This window comes from Symphalangus syndactylus, chromosome 12 (genome assembly GCF_028878055.3).
Source record: "Symphalangus syndactylus isolate Jambi chromosome 12, NHGRI_mSymSyn1-v2.1_pri, whole genome shotgun sequence".
NCBI lineage: Eukaryota > Metazoa > Chordata > Mammalia > Primates > Hylobatidae > Symphalangus > Symphalangus syndactylus.
Window position 1 is genome coordinate 131,960,820 of NC_072441.2, and position 27,162 is coordinate 131,987,981.

At 42.7% G+C, this 27,162-nt stretch overlaps 1 protein-coding gene across 5 annotated transcripts in view; it reads left to right on the forward strand.

Moving 5' to 3' along the window:
* Positions 1-27,162, forward strand: part of IPP (intracisternal A particle-promoted polypeptide) — a 61,273-nt gene that overhangs the window by 20,084 nt on the left and 14,027 nt on the right. For all 5 annotated transcript variants that reach the window (XM_063627662.1, XM_063627663.1, XM_055255302.2 and 2 more), the window contains exons 5-8: positions 1,267-1,434; positions 9,095-9,232; positions 11,401-11,523; positions 13,959-14,179. In XM_063627662.1, the coding sequence (XP_063483732.1) occupies positions 1,267-1,434; positions 9,095-9,232; positions 11,401-11,523; positions 13,959-14,179 (650 nt within the window). The remainder of the gene's footprint in view (positions 1-1,266; positions 1,435-9,094; positions 9,233-11,400; positions 11,524-13,958; positions 14,180-27,162) is intronic.

Consider the following 27,162-nt stretch of genomic DNA (forward strand, 5'->3'; position numbering starts at 1 on the left):
CTGGATGTGGTGGCTCATGGCCTGTAATCCCAGCACTTTGGAAGGCTGAGGTGGGAGGATTGTGTGAGCCCAGCAGTTCAAGACCAGTCTAGGCAACATGATGAAACCTTGTCTTTATACAGAAATACAGAAATTAGCTTGGTGTGGTGGTGTGTGCCTGTAGTCCCAGCTACTTGGGAAGCTGAAGTGGGAGGATCACTTGAGCCCAGGAGGCAGAGGTTGCAGTGAGCAGAGATTGTACCACTGCACTCCAGCCTGGGCAACAGAGCAAGACCCTGTCTCAAAAAAAGAAAAAAAAAGCATTAAACTTTATCAGCATTTAAAACACATATAATATATAGCATATTGATATATATATGTAGTCCAGATCTGTATACATAATACTGTTTTTATGTAAGTACCATATGTATGAGATAATTTATAATGTACATATATGTATAATTACATATATGTATTAATATTTAAGTATACTGCTTTTGGGTGCTTCTTAAAATTTTTTTGCCAATTGGATGTAATAGTCAAAACAAGGATTTCATCAGGAGGTTGATGGGGGAAGATCGAGACTGCAGTAAGCTGTGATCACATCACTGCACTCCAGCCTGGGTGACAGAGCGAAACCCTGCCTCAAACACACACACACACACAGCTTTCAACTCACTATTTTTAATTGAAAAAGACATTAATGAAAGTTATAATGAAACTTTCCTAATTTAACAGATAAGCAGTGCCTAGATTTATATTTCATATAATATTCTATTTATAACCAAGACCAAGTGGTAAAACACTGAGGCTAACCTTTTTTTTTTTTTTTTGAGACGGAGTCTCGCTCTGTTGCCCAGGCTGGAGTGCAGTGGCGCAATCTCGGCTCACTGCAAGCTCCACCTCCCGGGTTCACGCCATTCTCCTGCCTCAGCCTCTCCGAGTAGCTGGGACCACAGGCGCCCGCCACCATGCCCGGCTAATATTTTTGTATTTTTAGTAGAGACAGGGTTTCACCGTGGTCTCGATCTCCTGACCTCGTGATCCGCCCGCCTCGGCCTCCCAAAGTGCTGGGATTACAAGCGTGAGCCACCGCGCCCGGCCCTAACCTTCTTACTGTATTTAAGCCACAGTCTTTCAGGAATTGGCAAATTTAAGAATATTACATTATATGTATATAGAGAAAGTAATTTCTAAACCATTTATTTCTTGTTATATAATAGTTATACTAAATGTTTAGATGTAGAACACTAGATTTTCATTACTACCTTTTCTTCTTTTGTTTAGGTGGATATACTCGGTTGCAGGGGGGTCGCTGGAGTGATAGCAGAGCCCTCAGCTGTGTAGAACGTTTTGACACCTTTAGCCAGTACTGGACCACTGTGTCTTCACTTCATCAGGCTCGAAGTGGGCTGGGAGTAACAGTTCTGGGAGGGATGGTCTACGCTGTTGGAGGTAATAATAAAAATGTCTTATTTTCTTTATTAGTCTTGTTGGCTATATTCTAATGTGCTTTATGATTTATATGTTGCTATGTGATATACATATATCTAATTGTCCTCAATAAGTATTTACAGAAAGGAAGGAAGGAAGGAGGGAGGGAGGGAGGGAAGGAAGAGAAAGGGAAGGGAAGGGCAAGGGGAAGGGGAAGGGCAAGATGGTGAATATTTCATATCAGATGAATACTGTGATTTATCACAAGCCAGAATACTTAGGTTTGGTTTTAATGAAAAATTGTGGCGGGGTGCAGTGGCTCACACCTGTAATCCCAGAACTTTTGGAAGCCGAGGCAGGCGGATCACTTGGGTTCAAGAGTTTGAGACCAGCCTGGGCAATATATTGAGACTTTATCTCTACAAAAAATTTTAAAATGAGCCAGATGTGGTGGCACATTCCTGTAGTCCCAGCTACTTGGGAGGATGAAGTGGGAAGATAGCTTGAGCCCAGGAAGCAGAGGTTGCAGTGAGCCATGATCATGCCACTGTACTCCAGCCTGGGTGACAGAGCAAGACCCTCTCTCAAAAAAGAAAAGAGAAGTTGTTTATAGAATATGGCACCTGCCTGGCGTAGTGGCTCATGCCTGTAATCCCAGCACTTTGGGAGGCTGAGACAGGCAGATCACCTGACGTCACGAGTTAAAGACTAGCCTGGCCAACATGGTGAAACCTTGTCTCTACTAAAAATACAAAAAAATTAGCTGGGCATGATGGTGGGTGCCGGTAATCCCAGCTACTCAGGAGGCTGAGACAGGAGAATCATTTGAACCCGGGAGGCGGAGGTTGCAGTGAGCCAAGATCGCACCATTGCACTCCAGCCTGGGCAACAAGAGCGAAACTCCATCTCAAAAAAAAAAAAAAAAAGTGGCATCAAAATTTAGATCAATATTTATGATAGAATTTTTTGAAATTCTGAAAGCTGCATTATGATTCATTTTTAATAAGCCAAGCGGTATGTATACTGGACACTTAAAAACCAAGTCTACAAAATAGTAGGATATATTTCTTGGTCGAAATCATGGTGTTTTGTAAAACTATTTTTATGAATTATTAAATAATAAAGTAACTGGGACTATAGGCATGCATCACCATGTATGGCTCATTAAAAATTTATTTATTTATTTGATATGGAGTTTTGCTTTTGTTGTCCAGGCTGGAGTGCAATGGCTTGATGTCAGCTCACCACAACCTCCACCTCCCTGGTTCAAGCGATTCTCCTGCCTCAGCCTCCTCTATAGCTGGGATTACAGGCATGCACCACCATGCCCGGATAATTTTGTATTTTTAGTAGAGATGGGATTTATTCATGTTGGTCAGGCTGGTCTCGAACTCCCGACCTCGGGTGATCCATCCACCTCAGCCTCCCATAGTGCTGGGGTTACAGGCATGAGCCACCATGCCCTGCCATTTTTTTTTTTTAGAGATGGGGTCTCACTATGTTGCCCAGGCTGGTCTTGAACTCCTGAGCTCAAGTGATTCTCCTGCCTCAGCCTCCCAAAGTGCTGAGATTACAAATGTGAGCAATGGCACCCAGACTGTATATAAAAAAAAAATTGTAATTATTTTATTTTTATTTTTATTTTAATTATTTGTTTTTTAGTGGGCCAGGGTTTGGTGAGCCATCCCCACCCAAAAATTTTATAAATATTTTCTGACTATGGTACTGTCAGTTTAAATTATGGCGATATAGGGACTACTTGATTTTTATCTTTACTTTGGAGGGTATATAACTCAGAACTATTTATTAAATCAAGAAATGACATGTGCATCAGAAAATTCCAACAAAGAAATTAGAATTTTAAGCAATAACTTACTGTCTGCATAAAGAACACAATTCTGAGGCCGGGCGCGGTGGCTCACGCTTGTAATCCCAGCACTTTGGGAGGCCGAGGCGGGCGGATCACGAGGTCAGGAGATCGAGACCACGGTGAAACCCCGTCTCTACTAAAAATACAAAAAAAAAATTAGCCGGGCGTGGTGGCGGGCGCCTGTAGTCCCAGCTACTCGGAGAGGCTGAGGCAGGAGAATGGCGTGAACCCGGGAGGCGGAGCTTGCAGTGAGCTAAGATTGCGCCACTGCACTCCAGCCTGGGTGACAGAGCGAGACTCCGTCTCAAAAAAAAAAAAAAAAAAAAAAAGAACACAATTCTGTATAGTCTTTGACTACAACTTTAATAATTCCTTTTATGTGTCTTTTGTCAATTATGCATAGTTTTATCACTTGAACTCTTCTGTTTAACCTAGGGTCAGAGGTCCTTCTGTGACACTTGCATATGTATTATTCCCTCCCCTGATACCACAGAAGTGCTTACAGAGGCTCTTCAAAACTGCTATGACTTCGCTAGCTATTAATACTGTTAACATTGCTATCTTAAGATATTCCTTAATATATAACTTTTTTTTTTTTTTTTTTTTTTTTTTTGAGACGGAGTCTCGCTCTGTCGCCCAGGCTGGAGTGCAGTGGCACAGTCTCGGCTCACTGCAAGCTCCGCCTCCCAGGTTCATGCCATTCTCCTGCCTCAGCCTCTCCGAGTAGCTGGGACTACAGGCACCCGCCACCACGCCCGGCTAATTTTTTGTATTTTTAGTAGAGACGGGGTTTCACTGTGGTCTCGATCTCCTGACCTCGTGATCCACCCGCCTCGGCCTCCCAAAGTGCTGGGATTACAAGCGTGAGCCACCGCGCCCGGCCATAACTTTTAAATACTTTAAAAATTATAAAAGTAATTCAGGTTTGTTGTAGAAAATTTTGCTAAAACAGAAGCATATGAAAAAGAAAATTTAAATCCCTTATGCCATAATCATACCACCCAGAATAATCACAGTTAACATTTTGGTTTAGTTTCTTCCCGATACATACATATCTGGGTTCATATTCTAAATATTGGGTTTTTTAAATTAAGATATAATTCACATACCAAAATTCATCATTTAGAGAATATAGTTTAGTGGTTTTTAGCATAGTCACAAAGTTGTGCAGTCGTCACCACTATCTCATTCCAGAACATTTCATCACCCCAGAAAGAAACACTGTACCCATCAGCAGTCACTCCGCATCTCTCCTCCTAAACCCTAGTAACCGCTAATCTACTTTATGTCTCTATGGCTTGCCTATTCTGGACATTTCATATAAATGGAATCATATAATATTGTGTCTGACTTCTTTCACTTAGCATGTCGTAACACGTATCAGTACTTCATTTCTTTTTATGGCTGAATAATATTTCATTGTGTGGAAAAATCATATTTTGTTTGTTTATTCATTCTGTAGTTGATGGACATTTACATTGTTTCCACTTAATATTCAAGTAAAAGTTTGTGTGTAGACATAAGTTTGATTTCTTTTGGGTATATACTTAGCAGTAGAATTGTTAGGTTATATGGTAACTTTATATTTAACTTTTTGAGATATATATTGTTATTAACTTTTTCTTTTTTTGCTTTCTACTTACATAAAATACTTACTTTTATTTTTATTTTATTTATTTATTTTTTGAGATGGAGTCTCACTCTGTTGCCCAGGCTGGAATGCAGTGGTGTGATGTCGACTCACTGCAACCTCTGCCTCCTGGATTCAAGTGATGCCTCAGCCTCCCGAGTAGCTGGGATTACAGGCATGCACCACCACGCCCGGCTAATTTTTGTATTTTTAATAGAGATGGGGTTTCGCCATGTTGGCCAGGCTGGTCTCGAACTCCTGAACTCAGGTGATCCACCCTCCTTGGCCTCCCAAAGTGCTGGGATTACAGGGTGAGCCACCACCCTGTATTTTTATTTTTATGTTTTGAAATAGCCTGTCGCCCAGGCTAGATGGCAGGGGCTCAGTCTCGGCTCACAGCAACCTCAGCCTCCCAGGTTCTAGTGATTCTCCTGCCTCAGCCTCCCAAGTAGTTGGGATTACAGGCATAGACCACCATGCCTGGCCAGTTTTTTGTTGTTGTTGGTTGGTTGTTTATTTTTGTTTTGAAACGGAGTCTCACTCTGTGCCAGGCTGTAGGGCAGTGGCGTGATCTCGGCTCACTGCAACCTCTGCCTCTCAGGTTCGAGTGATTCTCCTGCCTCAGCCTCCCAAGTAGCTGGGATTACAGACACGCACCACCATGCCCGGCTAATTTTTGTGTTTTTAGTAGAGACAGGGTTTCACCATGTTGGTCAGGCGGGTCAGGCTGGTCTAGAACTCCTGACCTCGTGATCTGCCCGCCTTGGTCTCCCAAAGTGCTGGGATTACAGGCGTGAGCCACCACGCCCAGCCAGATTTCTTCTTTCAAGAAGTAACTTTTGGCCGGGCGCGGTGGCTCACGCCTGTAATACCAGCACTTTGGGAGGCCGAGGCGGGCGGATCACGAGGTCAGGAGATCGAGACCACGGTGAAACCCCGTCTCTACTAAAAATACAAAAAATTAGCCAGGCATGGTGGCGGACGCCTGTAGTCCCAGCTACTCGGAGAGGCTGAGGCAGGAGAATGGCGTGAACCCGGGAGGCGGAGCTTGCAGCGAGCCGAGATCGCGCCACTGCACTCCAGCCTGGGTGAGAGGGTGAGACTCTGTCTCAAAAAAAAAAAAAAAAAGAAGTAACTTTTTAGATCTTTAGTCCATTTTAAAAATTGTCTATTTTTTTGATTTGTAGGTGCATCAGGGTTCCCAAGACCACTCCCAGTTTTAGTGATTTGCGACAAGGGCTTACAAGATTTAGCATGTAATTGTATCCACAGCTACGATTTATTATAGTGAAATGTACAAAACAAAATCAGCAAAAGGAAAAGGCACATGTGATGAAGTCTGGAAGGAACCAGTTGAGAGCTTTCCAGAGTCCTCACCCAGTAGAGTCACACATGACATGCTTAATTCCTCAGCAATTAGTTGTGACAACATGTGGGAAGTGTTGTCTACCAGGGAAGCTCATTAGAGACATAGTGCCCAAGGTTTTTGCAGGCAGCTGATCACATAGCCTCCTTCTTCCTAGCACATACCAAAATTCCAGACCTTCAGAATGGAAGCGTGTGTTCAGCATAAACCACATTGTTTGTACAGTTTAAGCACAGTGAGCCACTCTTACCATTTTGGGAAAATTTTGTACCAGTGGAGGGAATTGTTAACCAGCCATATTCCCAGATTCCAGCAAAGGGTCAACCTTCCAAGTAGGCCTTTCTAAGGACAGGCATTTTTAGGCCAGCTATGTTAACTATTTTCTGTACAATAGGAATTTTGTTTATATTCAGGATTCTAGACCCTCATAAAGTCATATATGCTATAAATATCTTCTACTGTGCTGCTTCATCTTTTATTCTCTTTATGGTATCCTTTGATGAACAGATATTTTTAATTTTAGTGTAGTCAAATCTTATTTTTTTCTCTTTATTGTTAATGTTTCTTGCATCTTCTTTAAGACATCTTTCCCTACTCCAAATCGTAAGGACCTATACCTTCATTGTTTTACACAGTTTTATAGTTTTTCCATTCATATTTATGTCAGTAATCTACCTGGAATTGAGTTTTTATGGATAATATGCGGTAGGGCATTAGTTTCCTCCCAATGTATAGTCAATTATCCTAGCATGAAAGATTGTTGTTTCCCCACTGCTCTGTAGTGCTAACTCTATCTTCTATCAAGTAATCTTATAGGTATGTCTCTGTTCCTAGAATTTCTTTTCTGTTCCATTAGTCTCTGTCTATCCCTTTCTTAATTACTATAACTTTGTTATATGTCTTGATATATGATGGGACTGTTTCTCCTTATTCTTTTCCAAGAATGCTTGGCTCTTCTAGGCCCTTTGTACTTCCATATAAATTTTAGAATCAGTTTGTCAAATCTATTAAAAAATGGATATTTTTTTATTGGGAATATATTAAATCTTTTTTTTTTTTTTTTTTTGAGACGGAGTCTCGCTCTGTCGCCCAGGCTGGAGTGCAGTGGCGCAATCTCGGCTCACTGCAAGCTCCGCCTCCCGGGTTCACGCCATTCTCCTGCCTCAGCCTCTCCGAGTAGCTGGGACTACAGGCGCCCGCCACCACGCCCGGCTAATTTTTTTGTATTTTTTTTTTTAGTAGAGACGGGGTTTCACCGTGGTCTCGATCTCCTGACCTCGTGATCCGCCCGCCTCGGCCTCCCAAAGTGCTGGGATTACAGGCGTGAGCCAGCGCGCCCGGCCGGGAATACATTAAATCTATAAGTCAATATGAGGATAACTATCATCTTTACATTGACTCTTTTTTTTAAATACAAAAATCTTCATGATACATTGACTCTTATAATTCATGAACATTATTCATCTCTTCATTTATTTAGATGTTCCATAATTTAAAACTTTAAATAAAATTTATAAATGTTATCCATAGAGGCATTGCATAATCTTTGGTTAGATTTACTCCTAAATATCTTATTTGAAAATTCTAAATTAGCTGGACATGGTGGCACATGCTTGTAGTCCTAGCTACTTGGGAGGCTGAGGCAGGAGGATCGCTTGAGTCCAGGAGTTCGAGGCTTCAGTGAGCGATGATTGTGCCACTGCACTCTAGCCTGGGTGACAGAGCCAGACTCTGTCTCTAAAAATAAATAAATAAATAAATATCAAAAAAATGAAAATTTGGGTATCTTTTTAAATTTTTTTCATTTTCAGGCTGGGTGCGGTGTCTCACACCTGTAATCTCAGCACTTTGGGAGGCTGAGGCAGGCGGATCACGAGGTCAGGATCTTGTGATCCTGGCTAACAAGGTGAAACCCCATCTCTACTGACATAGTCGCTACTGAAAATACAAAAAATTAGCCGGGTGCGGTGGCAGGCGCCTGTAGTCCCAGCTACTCGGGAGGCTGAGGCAGGAGAATGGCGTGAACCTGGGAGGCGGCGCTTACAGTGAGCCGAGATTGTGCCACTGCACTCCAGCCTGAGCGACAGAGCGAGACTCTGTCTCCAAAAAAAAAAAAAATTTCATTTTCTGTTTGTTGTTAGAAAAGGATTACATTAAAACTCAAATTGTACCAGGGCCAGCCACTCAAACTAATATGTGAAAAAAATATAGAAGTGTTAAAATTCAAATTGTATCCTAAAACATTACATGGATTGTTTGATTTTTTTTTTTTTTTTTGAGACGGAGTCTCGCTCTGTCGCCCAGGCTGGAGTGCAGTGGCGCAATCTCGGCTCACTGCAAGCTCTGCCTCGCGGGTTCACGCCATTCTCCTGCCTCAGCCTCCCGAGTAGCTGGGACTACAGGCGCCCGCCACCACACCCGGCTAATTTTTTGTATTTTTAGTAGAGACGGGGTTTCACTGTGTAAGCCAGGATGGTCTCGATCTCCTGACCTCGTGATCCGCCCGCCTTGGCCTCCCAAGGTTCTGGGATTACAGGCTTGAGCCACCGCGCCCGGCCGGATTGTTTGATTGTTTGGGTGGTAGAAATAGATAATAGGAAAATTGTGCCTCTGTTTCATAAGTGGGCTTTAATAAATGACAGTGCTCTAGATTCAAAATACTGCTTGACAGGCAAATGAGAGTTAATGAATAGTATAAAATCAGACATAATGGTTGAATTTTTGACAATAGGGAATACTGCTGAATATTGTGTTATGGTGCTAGTCTATTGGCATTACTAAACTTTCTAATATTTGTCTCTTTTATTTAACTCAGGTGAAAAGGATTCAATGATTTTTGATTGTACTGAATGCTATGATCCAGTTACTAAACAGTGGACAACTGTAGCTTCGATGAATCATCCCCGCTGTGGCTTAGGAGTGTGTGTGTGTTATGGGGCTATCTATGCTTTGGGTAATTATGCTGTTCAGTTTAAAGATAGCTAATATTGTTTATGTATTTATTTTTAATTTTCATTTTTGTGGATATACAATAGGTATATATATTTATGGATACACATGAGATACAGGCACATAATGCATAATAATCACATCATGTAAAATGGGATATACATCTCCTCAAGTATTTATCCTTTGTGTTACAAACAATCCAGTTATACTCTTCTAGTTATTTTTAAATGTACAATTAAATTATTGACTATAGTCACCCTGTTGCACTATCAAATACTAGGTCTTATTCATTCTTTTTTTTGTGTGTGTGTATTCATTAACCATGCCCACCTCCTCCCTCCCCACCCCTACTACACTACCCTTCCCAGCCTCTGGTAACCATCCTTCTACTCTATCTCCATGAGTTCAATTATTTTGATTTTTAGATCCCACAAAGAAGTGAGAATATGCAGTGTTTTTAAAGGTAGCTAACATTATTTAAATTATTGGGTTCCGATGACTTTGGAGATGTTCTTTCCCTCTTTTTAGCTCTTTACATTCTTTTTTTAAAAACCAACCGGCTTTAATCTGTATACTCTGGAGGCTGGGCAAGGTCTTAGGGGAAGGTGTAGGTAGGAGTCAGGGGGTCAGGGATTGGAGGGGGTGCTCCTGGGCTTTCCATCCTAAGGAGGCACTCAGGCGGGGGATGGTACAGGATGACCTGAGCACCTGCAGGGCAGAGCCTTGTTGGGCAGATGCATCAGTTCTTGGGCAGATGGTAGATGCCTGCCTGGCCAGTTGGCTGGCTGATCAAACTGCTAGTTACACACATTCTTCTGCAGGTATCTCTGGAGCTACTGTATGCTGTAGATGCGCTTGCCAGCTCTTTAAATTCTTATTCTCAAAATTGTATTACTGGAGATAAAATATAGATGAGACATCCAGTGAAGTACTTTAGCTGAGTAGTTAAATCTCATTATTTTAATTAAGTGTATAACATTTTTACCACCCTGCACAGTGGCGTAATTATGTCTAATATAAGAAAGCACATGCCAAAAAATTAAATATATCACAAGGAAGTTCTGTACTATATTATTTTTATTCTTGTAGATGTAATGAATGATTATGAGCAAGCTATTTTACTTTATCTGTGTAACAAATGTTACAATCAAGGTTGTTCATAAGGAAAGTTATAAGTTGACGTAGCTCTCAGCCTCCCCTATTTTCTCCTTGTCACTCCTTCTTCAGTTCACTGTAACTCAGTGTCTTCCCCTCATCCAAACCTATTGCGGAAAAAATATCAGTTACCTTAAGGTGAATTTAATCTATTATATTTTATTACCTCCATAAGTATCTGCATTTTTCAGTTAATTGTGGGAAATAATATTTTCAATTTTAAGAATTGGAGAGTGCTGGCTGGACATGGTGGCTTACGCCTGTAATCCCAGCACTTTGGGAGGCCGAGGTGGGCAGATCATGAAGTCAGGAGATCGAGACCAACTTGGCTAACATGGTGAAACCCTGTCTCTACTAAAAATACAAACAAAATAAGCTGGGTGTGGTGGCAGGCGCCTGTAGTCCCAGCTACTGGGGAGGCTGAGGCACGAGAATGGCCCCGGGAGGTGGAGCTTGCACTGAGCCTGAGCCGAGATTGCACCACTGCACTCCAGCCTGGGTGACACAGCGAGACTCCATCTCAATAAAAAAAGAATTGGAGAGTGTTAAGAAAATGTTTTTGTGGGGATAAGGGGCCTTTTTGAAGTTCCTGAAATTACACCAAATACACGGTATACTCTGATTAGGCTTGGAGCTGGCCTTGATTAGGATAAACATTCTAAATAGCCAGAAGTAATTTCAAAAGGTAGTTTTGCAAAATACCATCTTTTCCATGCAATATATTGAAGTTTTGGGGCTTTTGTTGTTTTGTTTTGTTTTAGTCTTTAGTGAAAAATAGGGAGTTAAAAGACTTGAATTCCTTTTTTTTTTTTTCTCAAAAGAGCATCAGTTATGCAAAGGACCTGAGTTCTACTCGTGGTCAAATTCTAACTTTTTCATGGGATCATGGAACAGATAACCTCTTTGGTTCATGTGATATCTATAATATGAAGTATTTGGTTTAGATGTTTTGTAAGGTCTTTGTCACAAATAAGAATCTTTTATCCCAGAAACAAACATTTTTCTATTTCATAACAGGTGGATGGGTTGGAGCTGAGATAGGGAACACCATTGAACGATTTGATCCTGATGAAAATAAATGGGAAGTAGTTGGTAACATGGCTGTGTCACGCTACTACTTTGGGTGCTGTGAAATGCAAGGTAATCACTTTATAAAATATTTTTCCTCAAAATGTAGTTCTGAAAAACTGTTTGAGTTTGAGGCCTTATTTTCACAAAAGTATATTTTAAGTCTGTTAGTATTGAATGACTGATACTAGCAGCATAGAAGTTCTGCTTTTTACCTCCTATCATTGACTTTTATTTCTGTATTGCTAAAATAATTGATTTTTTCAAAAATAAACAAGGCTAGAATTAAAAATTGCAAGTAAGCAGGAATATCTGACTAGCACAATAAGCATTTGAAGTGTTATCTGTTATTGTATTTTCTCTCCCATGAACATCTAAGTAAATATTTCTAAGTAGGGAGAGAGTATCAGAAACAATTTTTGGGCGTGATGGCTCATGCCTATAATCCCAGCACTTTGGGAGGCTGAGGCAGGAGGATCACCTGAGGTTAGGAGTTCGAGACCATCCTGGCCAACGTGGTGAAACCTCATTTCTACTAAAAATACAAAAATTAGCTGGGCATGTTACTATGCACCTGTAATTCCAGCTACTAGGGAGGCTGAGGCAGGATAATTGCTTGAACCCAGGAGGCGGAAGTTGCAGTGAGCGAGATGGTGCCACTGCACTGCAGCCTGGGTAACAGTGAGACTCTATCTCAAAAAATAAATAAAAATAAATTATGTTCATGGTCTCTATAGGCTTCTTTAGCGTTTTTTTTTTCTACAAAGTACATTGTGATGCAGTTCACATAACATATAATCCTGTGACAGATTTAAAGGATTCTATGTTGCATATTAAAGTGGTATACAAACATTATTTTAATTGTCTACTATACTCTGAGAGGTAGGTAGTAAGCTGTTTTAACCAGAACCTGATTCTCTGTCTAGGATTGGAGAGCTGATTTATATGTACCTGTGGAGAAGGAAGCAACTTTCCCATTGTTGTATGACAGCCTAACCTGCTCAAGTTCTTTCTAGTTTGTGGTTACCTTCTCTGATTTCCATTAGCAAATTATGCAGTGCAGACTATATCTTACTGTTTAATATTATATTGTCTTCTAGTTGTTTTATATTTATTATTTTTATCATCCCATCTGAAATCATAGAGCTAGCTAGAAAGGGATCTTTGAACTTATCTATGTCAACTTCTTTAAGTTATAGATGAGGAAGCTGAAGATCAGGAAGGTTGTGAGTTATCTTTTCTCATAGCTGGTTACTGGCAAGGCTGGAACTAAAACCCAAGTTTACTATACTAACATTTAGCCCACATTTCTTTTTTTTTTTTTTTTTTGAGGCAGAGTCTTGCTCTGTCACCCAGGCTGGAGTGCAGTGGTGCAATCTTGGCTCAGTACAAGCTCCGCCTCCCGGGTTCACACCATTCTCCTGCCTCAGCCTCCCGAGTAGCTGGGACTACAGGTGCCTGCCACCACACCTGGCAAATTTTTTGTATTTTTAGTAGAGATGGAGTTTCACTGTGTTAGTCAGGATGGTCACAATCTCCTGACCTCGTGCTCTGCCTGCCTTGGCCCCCTAAAGTGCTGGGATTACAGGCGTGAGCCACCGCACCCGGCCTAGCCCACATTTCTTAAAATATAATTCTTTGTAACTTCTCACTTTAGAAGATGAAGTACAACACTAGAGATTCAAAAATAATTGTAGATTGCCAGAGTTTATAAGGAAATTTTATGTAAATTACATTATATTTTACCGTAGTAATTTTTTTTTTTTTTTTTTGAGACAAGGTCTGGCTCTGTTGCCCAGGCTGGAGTGCAGTGGTGCAATCTTGGCTCACTGCAACCTCTGCCTCCCAGGCTCAAGCCATCCTCCCACCTCAATCTCCTGAGTAGCTGAGACTGCAGGCACACACCACCATGCCTGGCTAATTTTGTATTTTTTGTATTTTTTGCCCAGGTTGATCTCAAGCTCAAGTGATCCGCCTGCCCTGTCCTCCCAAAGTGCTGGGATTGTGAACCACTACGCCCAGCTGTGTACTGTAGTAATTGATTCTGATATCTTAATTTAGCCACATACTATTTAAATTTAAATTCCCTACTTTATGTCCATCTGAGCAACAGATAGGCTGTCACTAAAGAGAGCCATGTAATTCCCAGCTTAAGTGCATAACATTTTTTAGGGAAAAAAAATCCATATTCCTTTCCTGTTTTATCTATGGGTGGATCTGGAACCTGAGATCACCAAGCAGACAATTAGATAGAAAATCCTTAGCTGACAGATTATTTCAAGTGCTTTGAAAACTCAATGCTATTTTAAATTAATTGCACTAATTTTTTGCAGCTTGCTGAATAGTGAGGTGATAAACTTGACAAAGTTGATTTTCTCTCAAATAATATTGTAAGCCCTAGATTAAGCATAGCATCGGCATTGGAAACATAGATCACAATCATTACTTTTCATCAATATTTGTATCTCACTATCTGTAGCATCTGAGCAAAAATATTCCACTTCCAGGTTTAATTTATGTAATTGGGGGCATCAGCAATGAAGGAATAGAACTTCGTTCTTTTGAAGTCTATGATCCACTTTCTAAGCGTTGGTCTCCACTTCCTCCAATGGGAACCAGGAGAGCATATCTTGGTGTGGCTGCACTCAATGACTGCATCTATTCTATTGGAGGATGGAATGAGACCCAAGATGCTCTTCATACTGTAGAAAAATATTCCTTTGAAGAGGTAGGTTGGATGATTTCAGATATTTAGTAACCTGGTATTCTTTTAATGTCTGTAAGATCTATGGTGATGCACTCTTTTTCACTCATGATGTTGATCATTCGTGGATTTTTTTCCCGTTTTTCTTTCCAAAGAAGAAACTTTTGGTGTCATTGCTTTTTTTCTATTGTCAATATTCTGTTTTATTGATTTCTGTTCTTATTTTTCCCTTTTTCCTATTTGTTTTTGATTGAGTTTGCTCTTCTTTTTCTAGATTATTTATTTATTTTTTAATTTTTTTTTTTTTTTTTGAGACGGAGTCTCACTCTGTCGCCCAGGCTGGAGTGCAGTGGCGCGATCTCGGCTCACTGCAAGCTCCGCCTCCCGGGTTCATGCCATTCTCCTGCCTCAGCCTCTCCGAGTAGCTGGGACTACAGGCGCCCGCCACCGCGCCCGGCTAATTTTTTTTTTGTATTTTTAGTAGAGACGGGGTTTCACCGTGGTCTCGATCTCCTGACCTCATGATCCGCCCGCCTCGGCCTCCCAAAGTGCTGGGATTACAAGCGTGAGCCACCGCGCCCGGCTATTTTTTAATTTTTTAAGAGACAGGGTCTTGCTCTGTTGCCCAGCTGGAGTGCACTGATATAATCATAGCTCACTGTAACATTGAACTCCTGCCCAGTTAATTAAAAAAAACTTTTTTTGTACTGCTGGGTGTGGTGGCCCACGCCTGTAATCCCAGCACTTTGGGAAGCCAAGATGAGAGGATAGCTTGAGCCCAGGAGTTCAAGACCAGCGTGAACAGCATAGTGAGACTGTCTGTATAATAAATAACAAAATTAGTTGGGCATGGTGGTATGCACCTGTGGTTCTAGCTACTCAGGGGGCTGAGGTGGGAGGATCACTTGAGCCTAGGAGGTCAAGGCTACAGTGAGCTGTGATCAAACCATTGTGCTCCAGCCTCGGTAACAGCGAGAGACCCTCTCTCAAAAGAGTAATTTTTTTTTTTTTTTTGAGATGGAGTTTTGCTTTTGTTGCCCAGACTGGAGTGCAGTGGCGCAATCTCGGCTCACTGCAGGCTCCGCCCCCAGAGTTCATGCCATTCTCCTGCCTCAGCCTCCTGAGTAGCTGGGATGCGACTACAGGCGCCCGCCACCTGGCCCAGCTAATTTTTTTTTTTTTTATTTTTAGTAGAGACGGGGTTTCACTGTGTTAGCCAGGATGGTCTCGATCTCCTGACCTCGTGATCCGCCCGCCTCAGCCTCCCAAAGTGCTGGGATTACAGGCGTGAGCCACCGTGCCTGGCCAACCTTCCTTTTTCTATAATAGAAACTGTAAATTCTCTTCAAGCACTGCTTTAACTTCATCCCACATATTTTGATATGTTGCCTTTTAATTAGTTGGCATTTATATTAAAATATTTTTTAGGCTGGGCGCAGTGGCTCACGCTTGTAATCCCAGCACTTTGGGAGGCCGAGGTGGGCGGATCACGAGGTCAGGAGATCGAGACCACGCTGAAACCCCGTCTCTACTAAAAATACAAAAAGTTAGCCGGGCGTGGTGGCGGGCGCCTGTAGTCCCAACTACTCGGAGAGGCTGAGGCAGGAGAATGGCGTGAACTCGGGAGGCGGAGCTTGCAGTGAGCCGAGATTGCGCCACTGCACTCCAGCCTGGGTGAAAAAGCGAGACTCCGTCTCAAAAAAAAAAAAAAAAAAAAATATTTTTTAGGTCAGGCGCGGTGGCACATGCCTGTAAACCCAGCACTTTGGGAGCCCAAGGCGGGTGGTGTATATATATATATTTTTTCTTTCTTCTTTCTTTTTTTTTTTTTTTTTGAGACAGAGTCTCTGTCACCCAGGCTGGAGTGCAGTGGCACGATCTGGGCTCACTACAAGCTCCGCCTCCCGGGGTCACACCGTTCTCCTGCCTCAGCCTCCCAGTAGCTGGGACTACAGACGCCCGCCACCATACCTGGCTAATTTTTGCTGTAGTTTTAGTAGAGACAGGGTTTCGCCATGTTAGCCAGGATGGTCTCCATCTCCTGACCTCGTGATCTGCCCGCCTCGGCCTCCCAAAGTGCTGGGATTACAGACGCGAGCCACTGCGCCCGGCCTTTTTTTCTTTTTTAAATTTTTCTGGTAATTTCTTGTTTGACTAAAGGGTTGTGAGAACAACGTTATTTAATTTAAAAATATGTGGGAATTTTCCAGATAAATCTTTTGTTATTGACTTCTAATTTATTTCTATTATAATCAGAAAACATATTTTGTATTGCTTCTGTCTTATTAATATGTCATGTACATCTGAAAAGAATTTGTATTCTGCTATTGTTGAGTGTGGTGTTCTACTGTCCGTCAAGTTGGTTGCTTTTTTTTTTTTAAGACGTTGTCTTGCTCAGTCACCAGGCTGCTCAGCTCACTGCAAACTTGGCCTCCCGGGTTCAAGCGATTCTCCTGCCTCAGCCTCCCGAGTAGCTGGGATTACAGGCACGTGCCACCATGCCGGGTTGATTTTTGTATTTTTTTTAGTAGAGCCAGGGTTTCACCATGCTGGCCAGACTGGTCTTGAACTCGTGACCTCAAGTGATCCACCCAACTTGGCCTCCCAAAGTTCTGGGATTACAGGTGTAAGCCAGCACTCCTGGCCTCAAGTTGGTTTTATAGTGTCATTCAGATCTTCCCTTGTCTGTCCTACTTGCACAATTGTTCTGTCAGTTTTTAAGAAGGGAGTGTTGGAATGTCCATCTATAATTATGGATTTGTCTGTTTCTCCTTTCATTTCTGTCAGGTTTAGCTTCACATATTTTGAAGATCCATTATTAGATGTGTACTCATTGAGATTATTATGTCTTCTTGATGAATAGATTCTTTGATTTTTATCTCTGGTAATATTCTTTATACTGAAGTCTACTTTTTTTGTGTGTGTGTGTGACAGAGTCTTACTCTGACGTCCAGGCTAGAGTACAGTGGCATGATCACAGCTCACTGCAACCTCTGTCTCCTGGGTTCAAGCGATTCTTGTGCCTCAGCCACCCACGTAGCTGGGATTACAGGCACGTGCCATCACACCCAGCTACTTTTTGTATTTTTAGTAGAGATGGGGTTTTGCCGTGTTACCCAGACTGGTCTCAAACTCCTGACCTCAAGTCATCTGCCCACCTTGGCCTCCTAAAGTGCTAGGATTATAGGTGTGAGCCATTGCACCCAGCCTCTAAGCTTTCTTTTCATTAGTGTTTTCATGATATATTTTATATTTTTCTTTCCTTCTACTCCTGTGTCTTTACAAACTGCACTTCTAGACAGCACATAGTGGTCTGGTTTTTTGTTTTTTTTTTTTTTTGAGATGGAGTCTTCACTCTGTTGCCAGGCTGAAGTGCAGTGGCGTGATCTTGGCTCACTACAACCTCCGCCTCTCGGGTTCAAGCAATTCCCTGCCTCAGCCTCCCGAGTAGCTGGGACTACAAGCGCCCGCCACCATGCCTGGCTAATTTTTTTTTCTTTTGTATTTTAGTAGAGATGGGGTTTCACCATGTTGGCTGGGATGGTCTCCATCTCCTGACCTTGGGATCCACCCACCTCGGCCTCCCAAAGTGCTAGGATTACAGGCATGAGCCACCGCACCCAGCCAGTTGTGGTCTGTTTTTTGTTTGTTTGTTTGTTTAGAGACGGAGTTTCGCTCTGTTGCCCAGGCTGGAGTGCAGTGGTGCGATCTCAGCTCACTGCAAGCTCCGCCTCCCGGATTCGTGCCATTCTCCTGCCTCAGCCTCCCATGTGGCTGGGACTACAGGCGCCCGCCACCATGCCCAGCTAATTTTTTGTATTTTTAGTAGAGACAGGGTTTCACTGTGTTAGCCAGGGTGGTCTCGATCTCCTGACCTTATGATCCACCCGCCTTGGCCTCCCAAAGTGCTGGAATTAAAGGCGTGAGCCACCACGCCTGGCCCTGTGGTCTGTTTTTTAATTCAGTTTGACAATCGCTGACTTTAAATGGCTTTTAGAATTTATACTATTTATATTCTATGTAATTACAAATATGGTCGGTTTGTAGACTCCTGTTTTGCTGTTTGTTTGTTCTTTTTCTTGAGACAGCCCTGGTCTGTTGCTCAGGCTGGAGTGCAGTGGCTCAATCTCGTCTCACTGCAACCTCTGCCTCCCAGGTTCAAGTGATTCTCCTGACTCAGCCTCCTGAGTAGCTGAGATTACAGGTGCCCGCCACCATGCCCGCCTAATTTTTGTATTTTTCGTAAAGCTGAGGTTTCACCATGTTGGTCAGGCCAGTCTAGAACTCCTGACCTTGAGTGATTCCCCCCACCTTGGCCTCCCAAAGTGTTGAGATTATAGGTGTGAGACACCATGCCTGGCCTTGCCATTTGTTTTGTTTATGAAATCCATTCTTTGATTCTTGATTCTTTTTTCCTCTTTATGTGGATTTTTTTAGTATTCCATTTTATCTCTTTTGTTGTCTAGTTAGCTATATTTCTTCAACTTTTTTCTTGGTGATTGCTTTAGAGTTTTGTGGGTGGAAAAAACATACTCAACGTGTTTTCTACTCTGATCTCACATCACAACAATCATCAACACAGAAAACTTCTGTGACTAAATGTGTGTGGGTTTTCCCCTACACATCAAGCAACAAATACCAGCTACGTGTCCTCTAATTCAATTAAATTCTGATACTGTTTACCTGGAGATAGCCTCAGACCCCATAGGTTGAGGGCTCAGTCCCCAAGACTGCCTCCTCCTTCAGGCACTGTTCCAAGTCCAGGCCCAACTGGCTCCAAGTTGGGGTTCTCACAACACCCTCTTTGGAGTCTATTAATTTGCTAGAGTGGCTCACAGAACTCAGTGAAACACTTACTTATGTTTATCAGGTTATTATAAGGGATATTTCAAATGATACAGATGAAGAGATGCGTATGGGGAGGTATGGGGGAATGGCATGGTACTTCTATGCCCTCTCTGTTTATGCCACCCTCTAAGAACCGCCAGGTGTTCAACTATCAGGAAGTTCTCCGAACTCAGTCTTTTTGGGTTTTTTTTGTTTTGTTTTTGTTTTTTAGACGGAGTCTTGCTCTGTCACCAGGCTGGAGTGAAATGGTGCGATCTAGGCTCACTGCAACCTCTGCCTCCCGGGTTCAAGCAATTCTCCTGCCTCAGCCTCCCAAGTAGCTGGGACTACAGGCACGCACCACCACGCCCAGCTAATTTTTGTATTTTTAGTAGGGACGGGGTTTCACCATGTTGGCCAGGATGGTCTTGATCTCCCTCAGCCTCCCAAAGTGCTGGATTATAGGTGTGAGCCACCACTTCAGGGCTGGTTTTTCTGGAGACTTTATTACATAGGCATGATTGATTAAATCACTGGGCATCCACTTAACCTTCAGCTCCTCTCCCCTCCCTGGAAGTCAGGGGATAGGTCTGAAATTTCTAATTCTGTAATCATGCCTTGGTCTTTCTGGTGAGCAGCCCTAATTCTGAAGCTAACTATGGGCTTCCATCCATCAGTCAACATTAGAAAAGGGCATCACTTTGGATATTCTCAGGATGTTAGGAGTTGTATGCCAGGAAACGGGTTGAAGGCTGTGTACTTCATAATATCACAGGTTTACATTATGTATTTTTAGTGTATCAAATCCACAATATCATACTGTATCACTTGAAAGTAAGGAACTTACAAAAATATACTTTTGCCAAGCACAGCGGCTCACGCCTGTAATCCAGCACTTTGGGAGACAGAGGCGGGTGGATCACCTGAGGTGAGGAGTTCAAGACCAGCCTAGCCAACATGGTGAAACCCTGTCTCTACTAAAAATACAAAAATTAGCCTGGTGTCGTGGTGCACACCTGTAGTCCCTGCTACTCAGGAGGCTAAGGCAGGAGAGTCACTTGAACCCGGGAGGCAGAGGTTGCAGTGAGCTGAGATTGCACCACTGCACTCTAGCCTGGGTGACAGAGTGAGACTCTGTCTCAAAAAAACAAAAAATTTTGTTTAAAAAAAATACATATATATATATATATATATACACAATAATTATATTCCAAAAGTTTTAAAATGAGAGTCTTTTTTTTTTTTTTTTTTTAGACTGAGTCTTGCTCTTTCGCCAGGCTGGAGTGCAGTCACGTGATCTCAGGTCACTGCAACCTCTGCCTCCCAGGTTCAAGCAATTCGCCTGTCTTAGCCTCCTGAGTAGCTGGGACAACAGGTGCATGCCACCATGCCCAGCTAATTTTTTTGTATTTTTAGTAGAGATGGGGTTCCACCATGATCTCCTGACCTCGTGATCTGCCCTCCTCAGCCTCCCAAAGTGCTGGGATTACAGGCGTGATCCACCGTGCTCAGACTCTCCTTCATTTTTTTTTTTTTTTTTTTGAGACGGAGTCTCGCTCTGTCACTCAGGCTGGAGTGCAGTGGCACGATCTCGGCTCACTGCAAGCTCCGCCTCCCAGGTTCACGCCATTCTCCTGCCTCAGCCTCTCCGAGTAGCTGGGACTACAAGCGCCCGCCACCACGCCTGGCTAATTTTTTGTATTTTTAGTAGAGACGGAGTTTCACCGTGGTCTCGATCTCCTGACCTCGTGATCCACCCGCCTCGGCCTCCCAAAGTGCTGGGATTACAAGCGTGAGCCACCGCGCCCGGCCTCATTTTTGAAAGATAGTTTGCTGGGTATAGAATGTTAGGTTGCTTTTTTTTTTTTTTTTTTTTTGGAGGTGAGTTTCACTCTTGTTACCCAGGTTGGAGTGCAGTGGTGCAATTTTGGCTCACTGTAATGTCTGCCTCTCAGGTTCAAGTCATTCTCCTGCCTCAGCCTCCTGAGTAGCTGGTAATACAGGCATGTGCCACCACACTTGGTTAATTTTTGTATTATTCCTAAAGACGGGGTTTCACTATGTTGGCCAGGCTGGTCTTGAACTCCTGGCCTCAGGTAATCCACCTGCCTTGGCCTCCCAAAGTGCTGGGATTACAGATGTGAGCCACTATGCCTGGCTCTAGGTTGCTTTTTTTATCTTTAATCACCCTGGGCCGGGCCCGGTGGCTCACGCCTGTTATTCCAGCACTTTGGGAGGCCGAGGCGGGCAGATCACGAGGTCAGGAGATTGAGAGCATCCTGGCTAACACAGTGAAACCTGTCTCTACTAAAAATACAAAAAATGAGCCGGGCGTGGTGGCAGGCACCTGTAGTCCTAGCCACTCGGGAGGCTGAGGCAGGAGAATGGCGTAAACCTGGGAGGCAGAGCTTGCAGTGAGCCGTGATTGTGCCACTGCACTCTAGCCTGGGCGACAGAGTGAGACTCCATCTCAAAAAAGAAAAAAAAGTAAAAATAAAATAAAATAATCACCCTGAAGATGTTTTTTAATTTCCTCTTAGATTTTTTCTGACAAGTAGTCAGTAGTAATTTTTGTCTTTGTTCCCCCATATGTAATGTGTTTTTTCTTCCACAGCTTTTAAGATTTTCTCTTCATCATGGGTCTTCAGTAATTTGATTATGATGTGCCTTGTTATTTTTGTTTAACCTTCTTGGAATTCATTGAACTTCTTGAATCTGTGGGATTATAGCTTTAATCAAGTTAGAATGTTTTCTGCCATATTTTTTCAAATATTCTCTTGTCTTTCTGGGATTCCAATTATATATATGTATATGTAAGACCACAGCCATTGAGGTTCTGTTAAGTTTTTCCCACTCTTTTTTCTCTCTATGCTTCAGTTTGGCTAGTTTGTTTTGCTCTGTCTTCAACTTTGTTAATCCTTTAGAGTATCCAAACTTCTAGTTCGCAGTGTCCAATCCCATCTATGGAATTTTTCATTTTAGATATTGTATTTTTTAGCTCTAGAAGATCTGTTTTCTTATGTCTTCTGTTTCTCTCCTCATCATGTTCATATTTTCCTTTAGCTCCCCAAACAATTAATAATATTAGTTTTAAAGTCTTGTCTTTTTTTTTTTTTTTTTTTGATATGGAGTCTTGTTCTGTCACCCAGGCTGGAGTGCAGTGGCACGATCTCGGCTCACTGCAAGCTCCACTTGTCAGGTTCATGCCATTCTCCTGCCTCAGCCTCCCAAGTAGCTGGGACTACAGGCGCCCACCACCACGCCTGGCTAATTTTCTGTATTTTTAGTAGAGACGGGGTTTCACCGTGTTACCCAGGATGGTCTCGATCTCCTGACCTCGTGATCCACCTGCCTCGGCCTCTGAAAGTGCTGGGATTACAGCCGTAAGCCACTGTGCCCAGCCTAAAGTCTTTTCTAATTTCATCATCTCTGTCATGTTTGGATATGTATCTGTTGACTTGTAAAATTTTAGAGGCAGGGTTTTGCTGTGTTGCTCAGGGTGGCATCAAACTCCTAAGCTCAAGTGGTCTTTCTGCTTCGGCCTCCTGAGTAACTAGTACTACAGACATGCACTGTGGTGCCTTGTTGACTTTTTAGATTCCTGGTTTGAGTAACATTTTTTCTGGCTTCTCCACATTTCTATTAACTTTTGATTGGATGGTAGACATTGTAAATATTATGCTGCTGAGTATTCGGATTTTGTTTTCTTCTTTTAAGTGTTGAATTTAGTTCTGTTAAATAATTCAATTATTTGCAAATCAGACTGATATTTTCGAGACTTAAAAAAATTATTTAGGCTGGGTGTAGTGGCTCACACCTGTAATCCCAGCACTTTGGGAGGCCAAGACGGGTGGATCACTGAGGTAGGGAGTTTGAGATCAGCCTGGCCAACATGGTGAAACCCTGTCTCCACTAATAAAATACGAAATTAGCTGGGCAGTTTGGTGCATGCCTGTAATCCCAGCTACTTGGGAGGCTGAGGCAGGAGAATCATTTCAACCTGGAAGGCAGAGGTTGAAGTGAGCTGGGATCATGCATTTGCACTCCAGCCTGGGCAACAAGAGTGAAACTCTGTCTTGAAAAAAAAAATTATTAAAAAATTTTTTTTAGAGATGGGATCTTGCTGTATTGTCCAGGCTAGATGCAAACTCCCGGACTTAAGTAATCCTCCCAATTTAGCCTTCCAAGTAAGCTGGGACTACAGGTACATGCCACGGTACCCAGCTTGAGACTCGTTGTAAGGCTTTGTAGGGAAGGTCTAGAGTAGCCCTTCCTTTAGATCTAGTTTATCCCTATTACTAAAGCATGACTCTTTTTGGGTCTCTGCTGATTGCCCCAGGTGTTCAACAAGTTATCTTCACTTTGGTTGGTCAGAACTCAAATATCTCATAGCCTTGTGTGAGCTCTAGGAATTGCTCAGCTTACAACTCCTCCCATTAGTTGTCCTTTGCCTGTACCCACGGAATCTCACCTTAGCATGCATAGATAAGTAGTATTCACTCAAAGACTGAAGGGGACCTCTGTACTGTACCAAACTATGATCTCTGTCTCCTGTATCAGCTGACTATCATGCACTGCTTGAGATCCCCTTCTGTGTACCTGTTTTCCAAAAGCCCCTCCAGGCATAAAGTCTAGCTGACTGTGTTTACTTTGTTTCATTTTCTCAGGGATCACAGTTTTACATTGCCTGTTATCTAATGTCTGAGAGTTTTTTTTGTTGTTTTTTTTTTTTTTTTTTTTTGAGACGATGTCTCACTCTGTCTCCCAGGCTAGAGTGCAGTGGGGCAGTCTTGGCTCACTGCAGCCTCCACTTCCTGGGTTCAAGCAATTCTTGTGCCTCAGCCTCCCAAGTAGCTGAGATTACAGGTGCGCACCACCACGCCCAGCTAATTTTTGTATTTTTAGTAGAGACAGGGTTTTGCCATGTTGGCCAGCTGGTCTCAAACTCCTGACCTCAAGTGATCTGCCCACCTCAGCTTCCCAAAGTGCTGGGATTACAGGCGTGAGCCATCACCGCACCTGGCCTAATGCCTAAAAGTTTTGTTTCATGTTTTATCTAGTTTTCTAGGTCTTTAGGGTCAGAGGGCAAGTTTGGTAACAATTGACCTATTATATCTGGAAATGGAAATCCCTCCTGTGTCCTTTTGATACATTGCTATCATTCATTCAGCATTTCTTTATTTTCTGGCAGAAACATTTTCAGTTTATCTTATACTTTTTCTGCTTTAGCCCTGGAATCAGCCATTTCTTCAAGAAGCCTTATTTCCTTTTGGTGAAGGACAGCATTTAGAAACCAAGATGTACACACTTAGAGTACTAAATGCTACTTGGATGTTGCTGCTTCTGGCTATAGCAGGGCAGGAGAGCCCCAAAATGGGCTTAGCCCAGGAATGTTCTTGGCCTTGCTCAGGATGGAATTTAAGAGCAAGCTGGTGGTAGAAGAAAACAACCTTATTGAGGTGGCAGTGTTACAGCTCTGTAACTACTTCTGCAGAGCAGGGCTACTCCATAGACAGTGTGTTGAGAGTAGCAGCCCAGAGGCAGTTCTGCCGTCATTTATACCTACTTTTAATTACGTGCAAATTAAGGAGTGGGTTATTCAGAATTTTCTAGAAAAAGGGTGGTACTTCTGGGTTGTTGCCATGGAAAAGGACAGTAACTTCTGGGTGTTGCCATTGGCAATGGTAAACTGACAGGCACTGGTGGGTGTGTCTTACAGAGAGTTGCTTTCGCCTCTTCCCTGTTTCAGCTAGTCTTCAATCTTGTCTGGAGTTGAGTCACCACCTTCTACCTCATAGCCACCCTCAGTAAACAGAGCTAGGAAATGTATGTATGTAAATAGGTTTTCACACACATATTCATCTGTAAATATTTCTATATCTACTTGTGCAGTTATATTGTAAAACCATGAGTTCATAATGATAGCTCCAATTCTAGTACACCAGGTTTTTTCAGGCCTTCTCCCTTTCCATGTTGTAAATACCTTTTCTGTCAGTTAAAGACTTTACTTCCGCTGGGCGCGGTGGCTCACGTGGGTAATCCCAGCACTTGGGGAGGCCAAGGTGGGTGGATTTGCTAGATCAGGAGTTCAAGACCAGCTTGGCCAACACGGTGAAACCCCGTTTCTACTAAAATTACAAAAGTTAGCTGGGCATGGTGGCAGGCGACTATAATCCTAGCTACTCTGGAGGCTGAGGCAGGAGAATCACTTGAACCCAGGAAGCCAAGGCTGCAGTGAGCCGAGATCACGCCACTGCACTCCAGCCTGCGTGACAGAGCGAGACTCTGTCTCAAAAAAAAAAAAAAAAGACTTTGCTTCCATTATCCTCAATATATTTATTTATTCATTCAATTTACTTATTTGCTAAATGAAGCCAATTTTCTTACCATACCAGCTGTCTTCTCCACCTAACAGCTCCATGCATTACCCATCCAGTCACTGCCTAGGTGAATTCCCCAGTGTTCCCTCATTCCCTCAGTTCCTGGGTTGACACAATTATGCTTATAGTAAGAGAAGAGAAGAGAAAGGTAGGAGACAGAAGGTTGCATGTTCGCTGAGTCACTGTTCTGTCATGTATTTGTTCGTTAGCTCATTTATTCATTCACAAATATAGACTTCTTAGTATGTAAGTATGGATCAGACACTATGCCAGGCAGAAACAAGGACAAACTCAACATATACAGCCACTGCTCTCAAGGAGGCTACTTTGCAGTGAGGAATATGAGAAATAAATAGTTATGTTACAATGTGTTAAGTGCTGGGAAAGTGAAGTACAAAGTGTGTTATGCCCTAGACTTACAGGTTGGGCCAACTTTTTCCGAATTAATTTCCATGGAATACTAATTTTTTGCACTGTTAATAGGAATTGAGTAACTTGAGTTTCCCTGGTCAATTATATTCAGGGAAATCTGGGTTAAACCAGGTTAAATTAGTTTCTTTACCACAGGACTTCTTTTTTTTTTTTTTTTTTTTTGAGACGGAGTCTCGCTCTGTTGCCCAGGCTAGAGTGCAGTGGCACAATCTCGGCTCACTGCAAGCTCCGCCTCCCAGGTTCACGCCATTCTCCTGCCTCAGCCTCTCCAAGTAGCTGGGACTACAGGCACCCGCCACCACGCCCGGCTAATTTTTTGTATTTTTAGTAGAGATGGTGTTTCACCGTGGTCTCGATCTTCTGACCTCGTGATCCACCCGCCTCGGCCTCCCAAAGTGCTGGGATTACAAGCGTGAGCCACAGCGCCCGGCCCTACCACTGGACTTCTTTACAGAATTTAGTACAATAATGTATTTTATGAATCTTTATGTCAAGTCTCTCAAATTCGCTTGAACATACCACCCTTGCTTTGTTCTGTGGATATTTGCAGAATATCTTGTGGAAGTGTTTCAGGGAACAAATTTTGAGAAATAAGGTTTAGTCTTATTTGAATTTTATGGTTTTTATTTTTTTTTTATTTTTTTATTTATTTTTTTATTTTTTATTTTTTTTGAGACGAAGTCTGGTTCTGTCCCCCAGGCTAGAGTGCGGTGGCGCGATCTCAGCTCACTGCAAGCTCCGCCTCCCGGGTTCACGCCATTCTCCTGCCTCAGCCTCCCGAGTAGCTGGGACTACAGGCGACCGCCAACACGCCCGGCTAATTTTTTTGTATTTTTAGTAGAGACGGGGTTTCACCGTGTTAGCCAGGATGGTCTCGATCTCCTGACCTCGTGATCCGCCCGCCTCGGCCTCCCAAAGTGCTGGGATTACAGGCTTGAGCCACCGCACCCGGCCGAATTTTATGGTTTTTAATGTCACTTATGGTTAGTAAAACCTTCAAAACTTTTGGCCAGGTGCAGTGGCTCACACCTGTAATCCCAGCACTTTGGGAGGCTGAAGCTGGTGGATCACTTGAGGTCAGGAGTTCGAGACTGGCCTGGGCAACGTGGTGAAAGCCCGTCTTTACTGAAAATACAAAAATTAGCTGGGCATGGTGGTGGCCTATAATCCCAGCTACTTTGGGAGGCTGATTCAGAAGAATTGCTTGAACCTGAGAGGCAGAGGTTGCAATGAGTTGAGATTGCCCAACTGTACTGCAGCCTGGGCGAGACTCCATCTCAAAAAAAAAAAAAAAAAGTTTTTTAAGTTTTTTTCTACTTTTTTTTTTTTTTTAAGTAGGAGGGTTTTTTTTTTTTTTTTTTTTTTTTT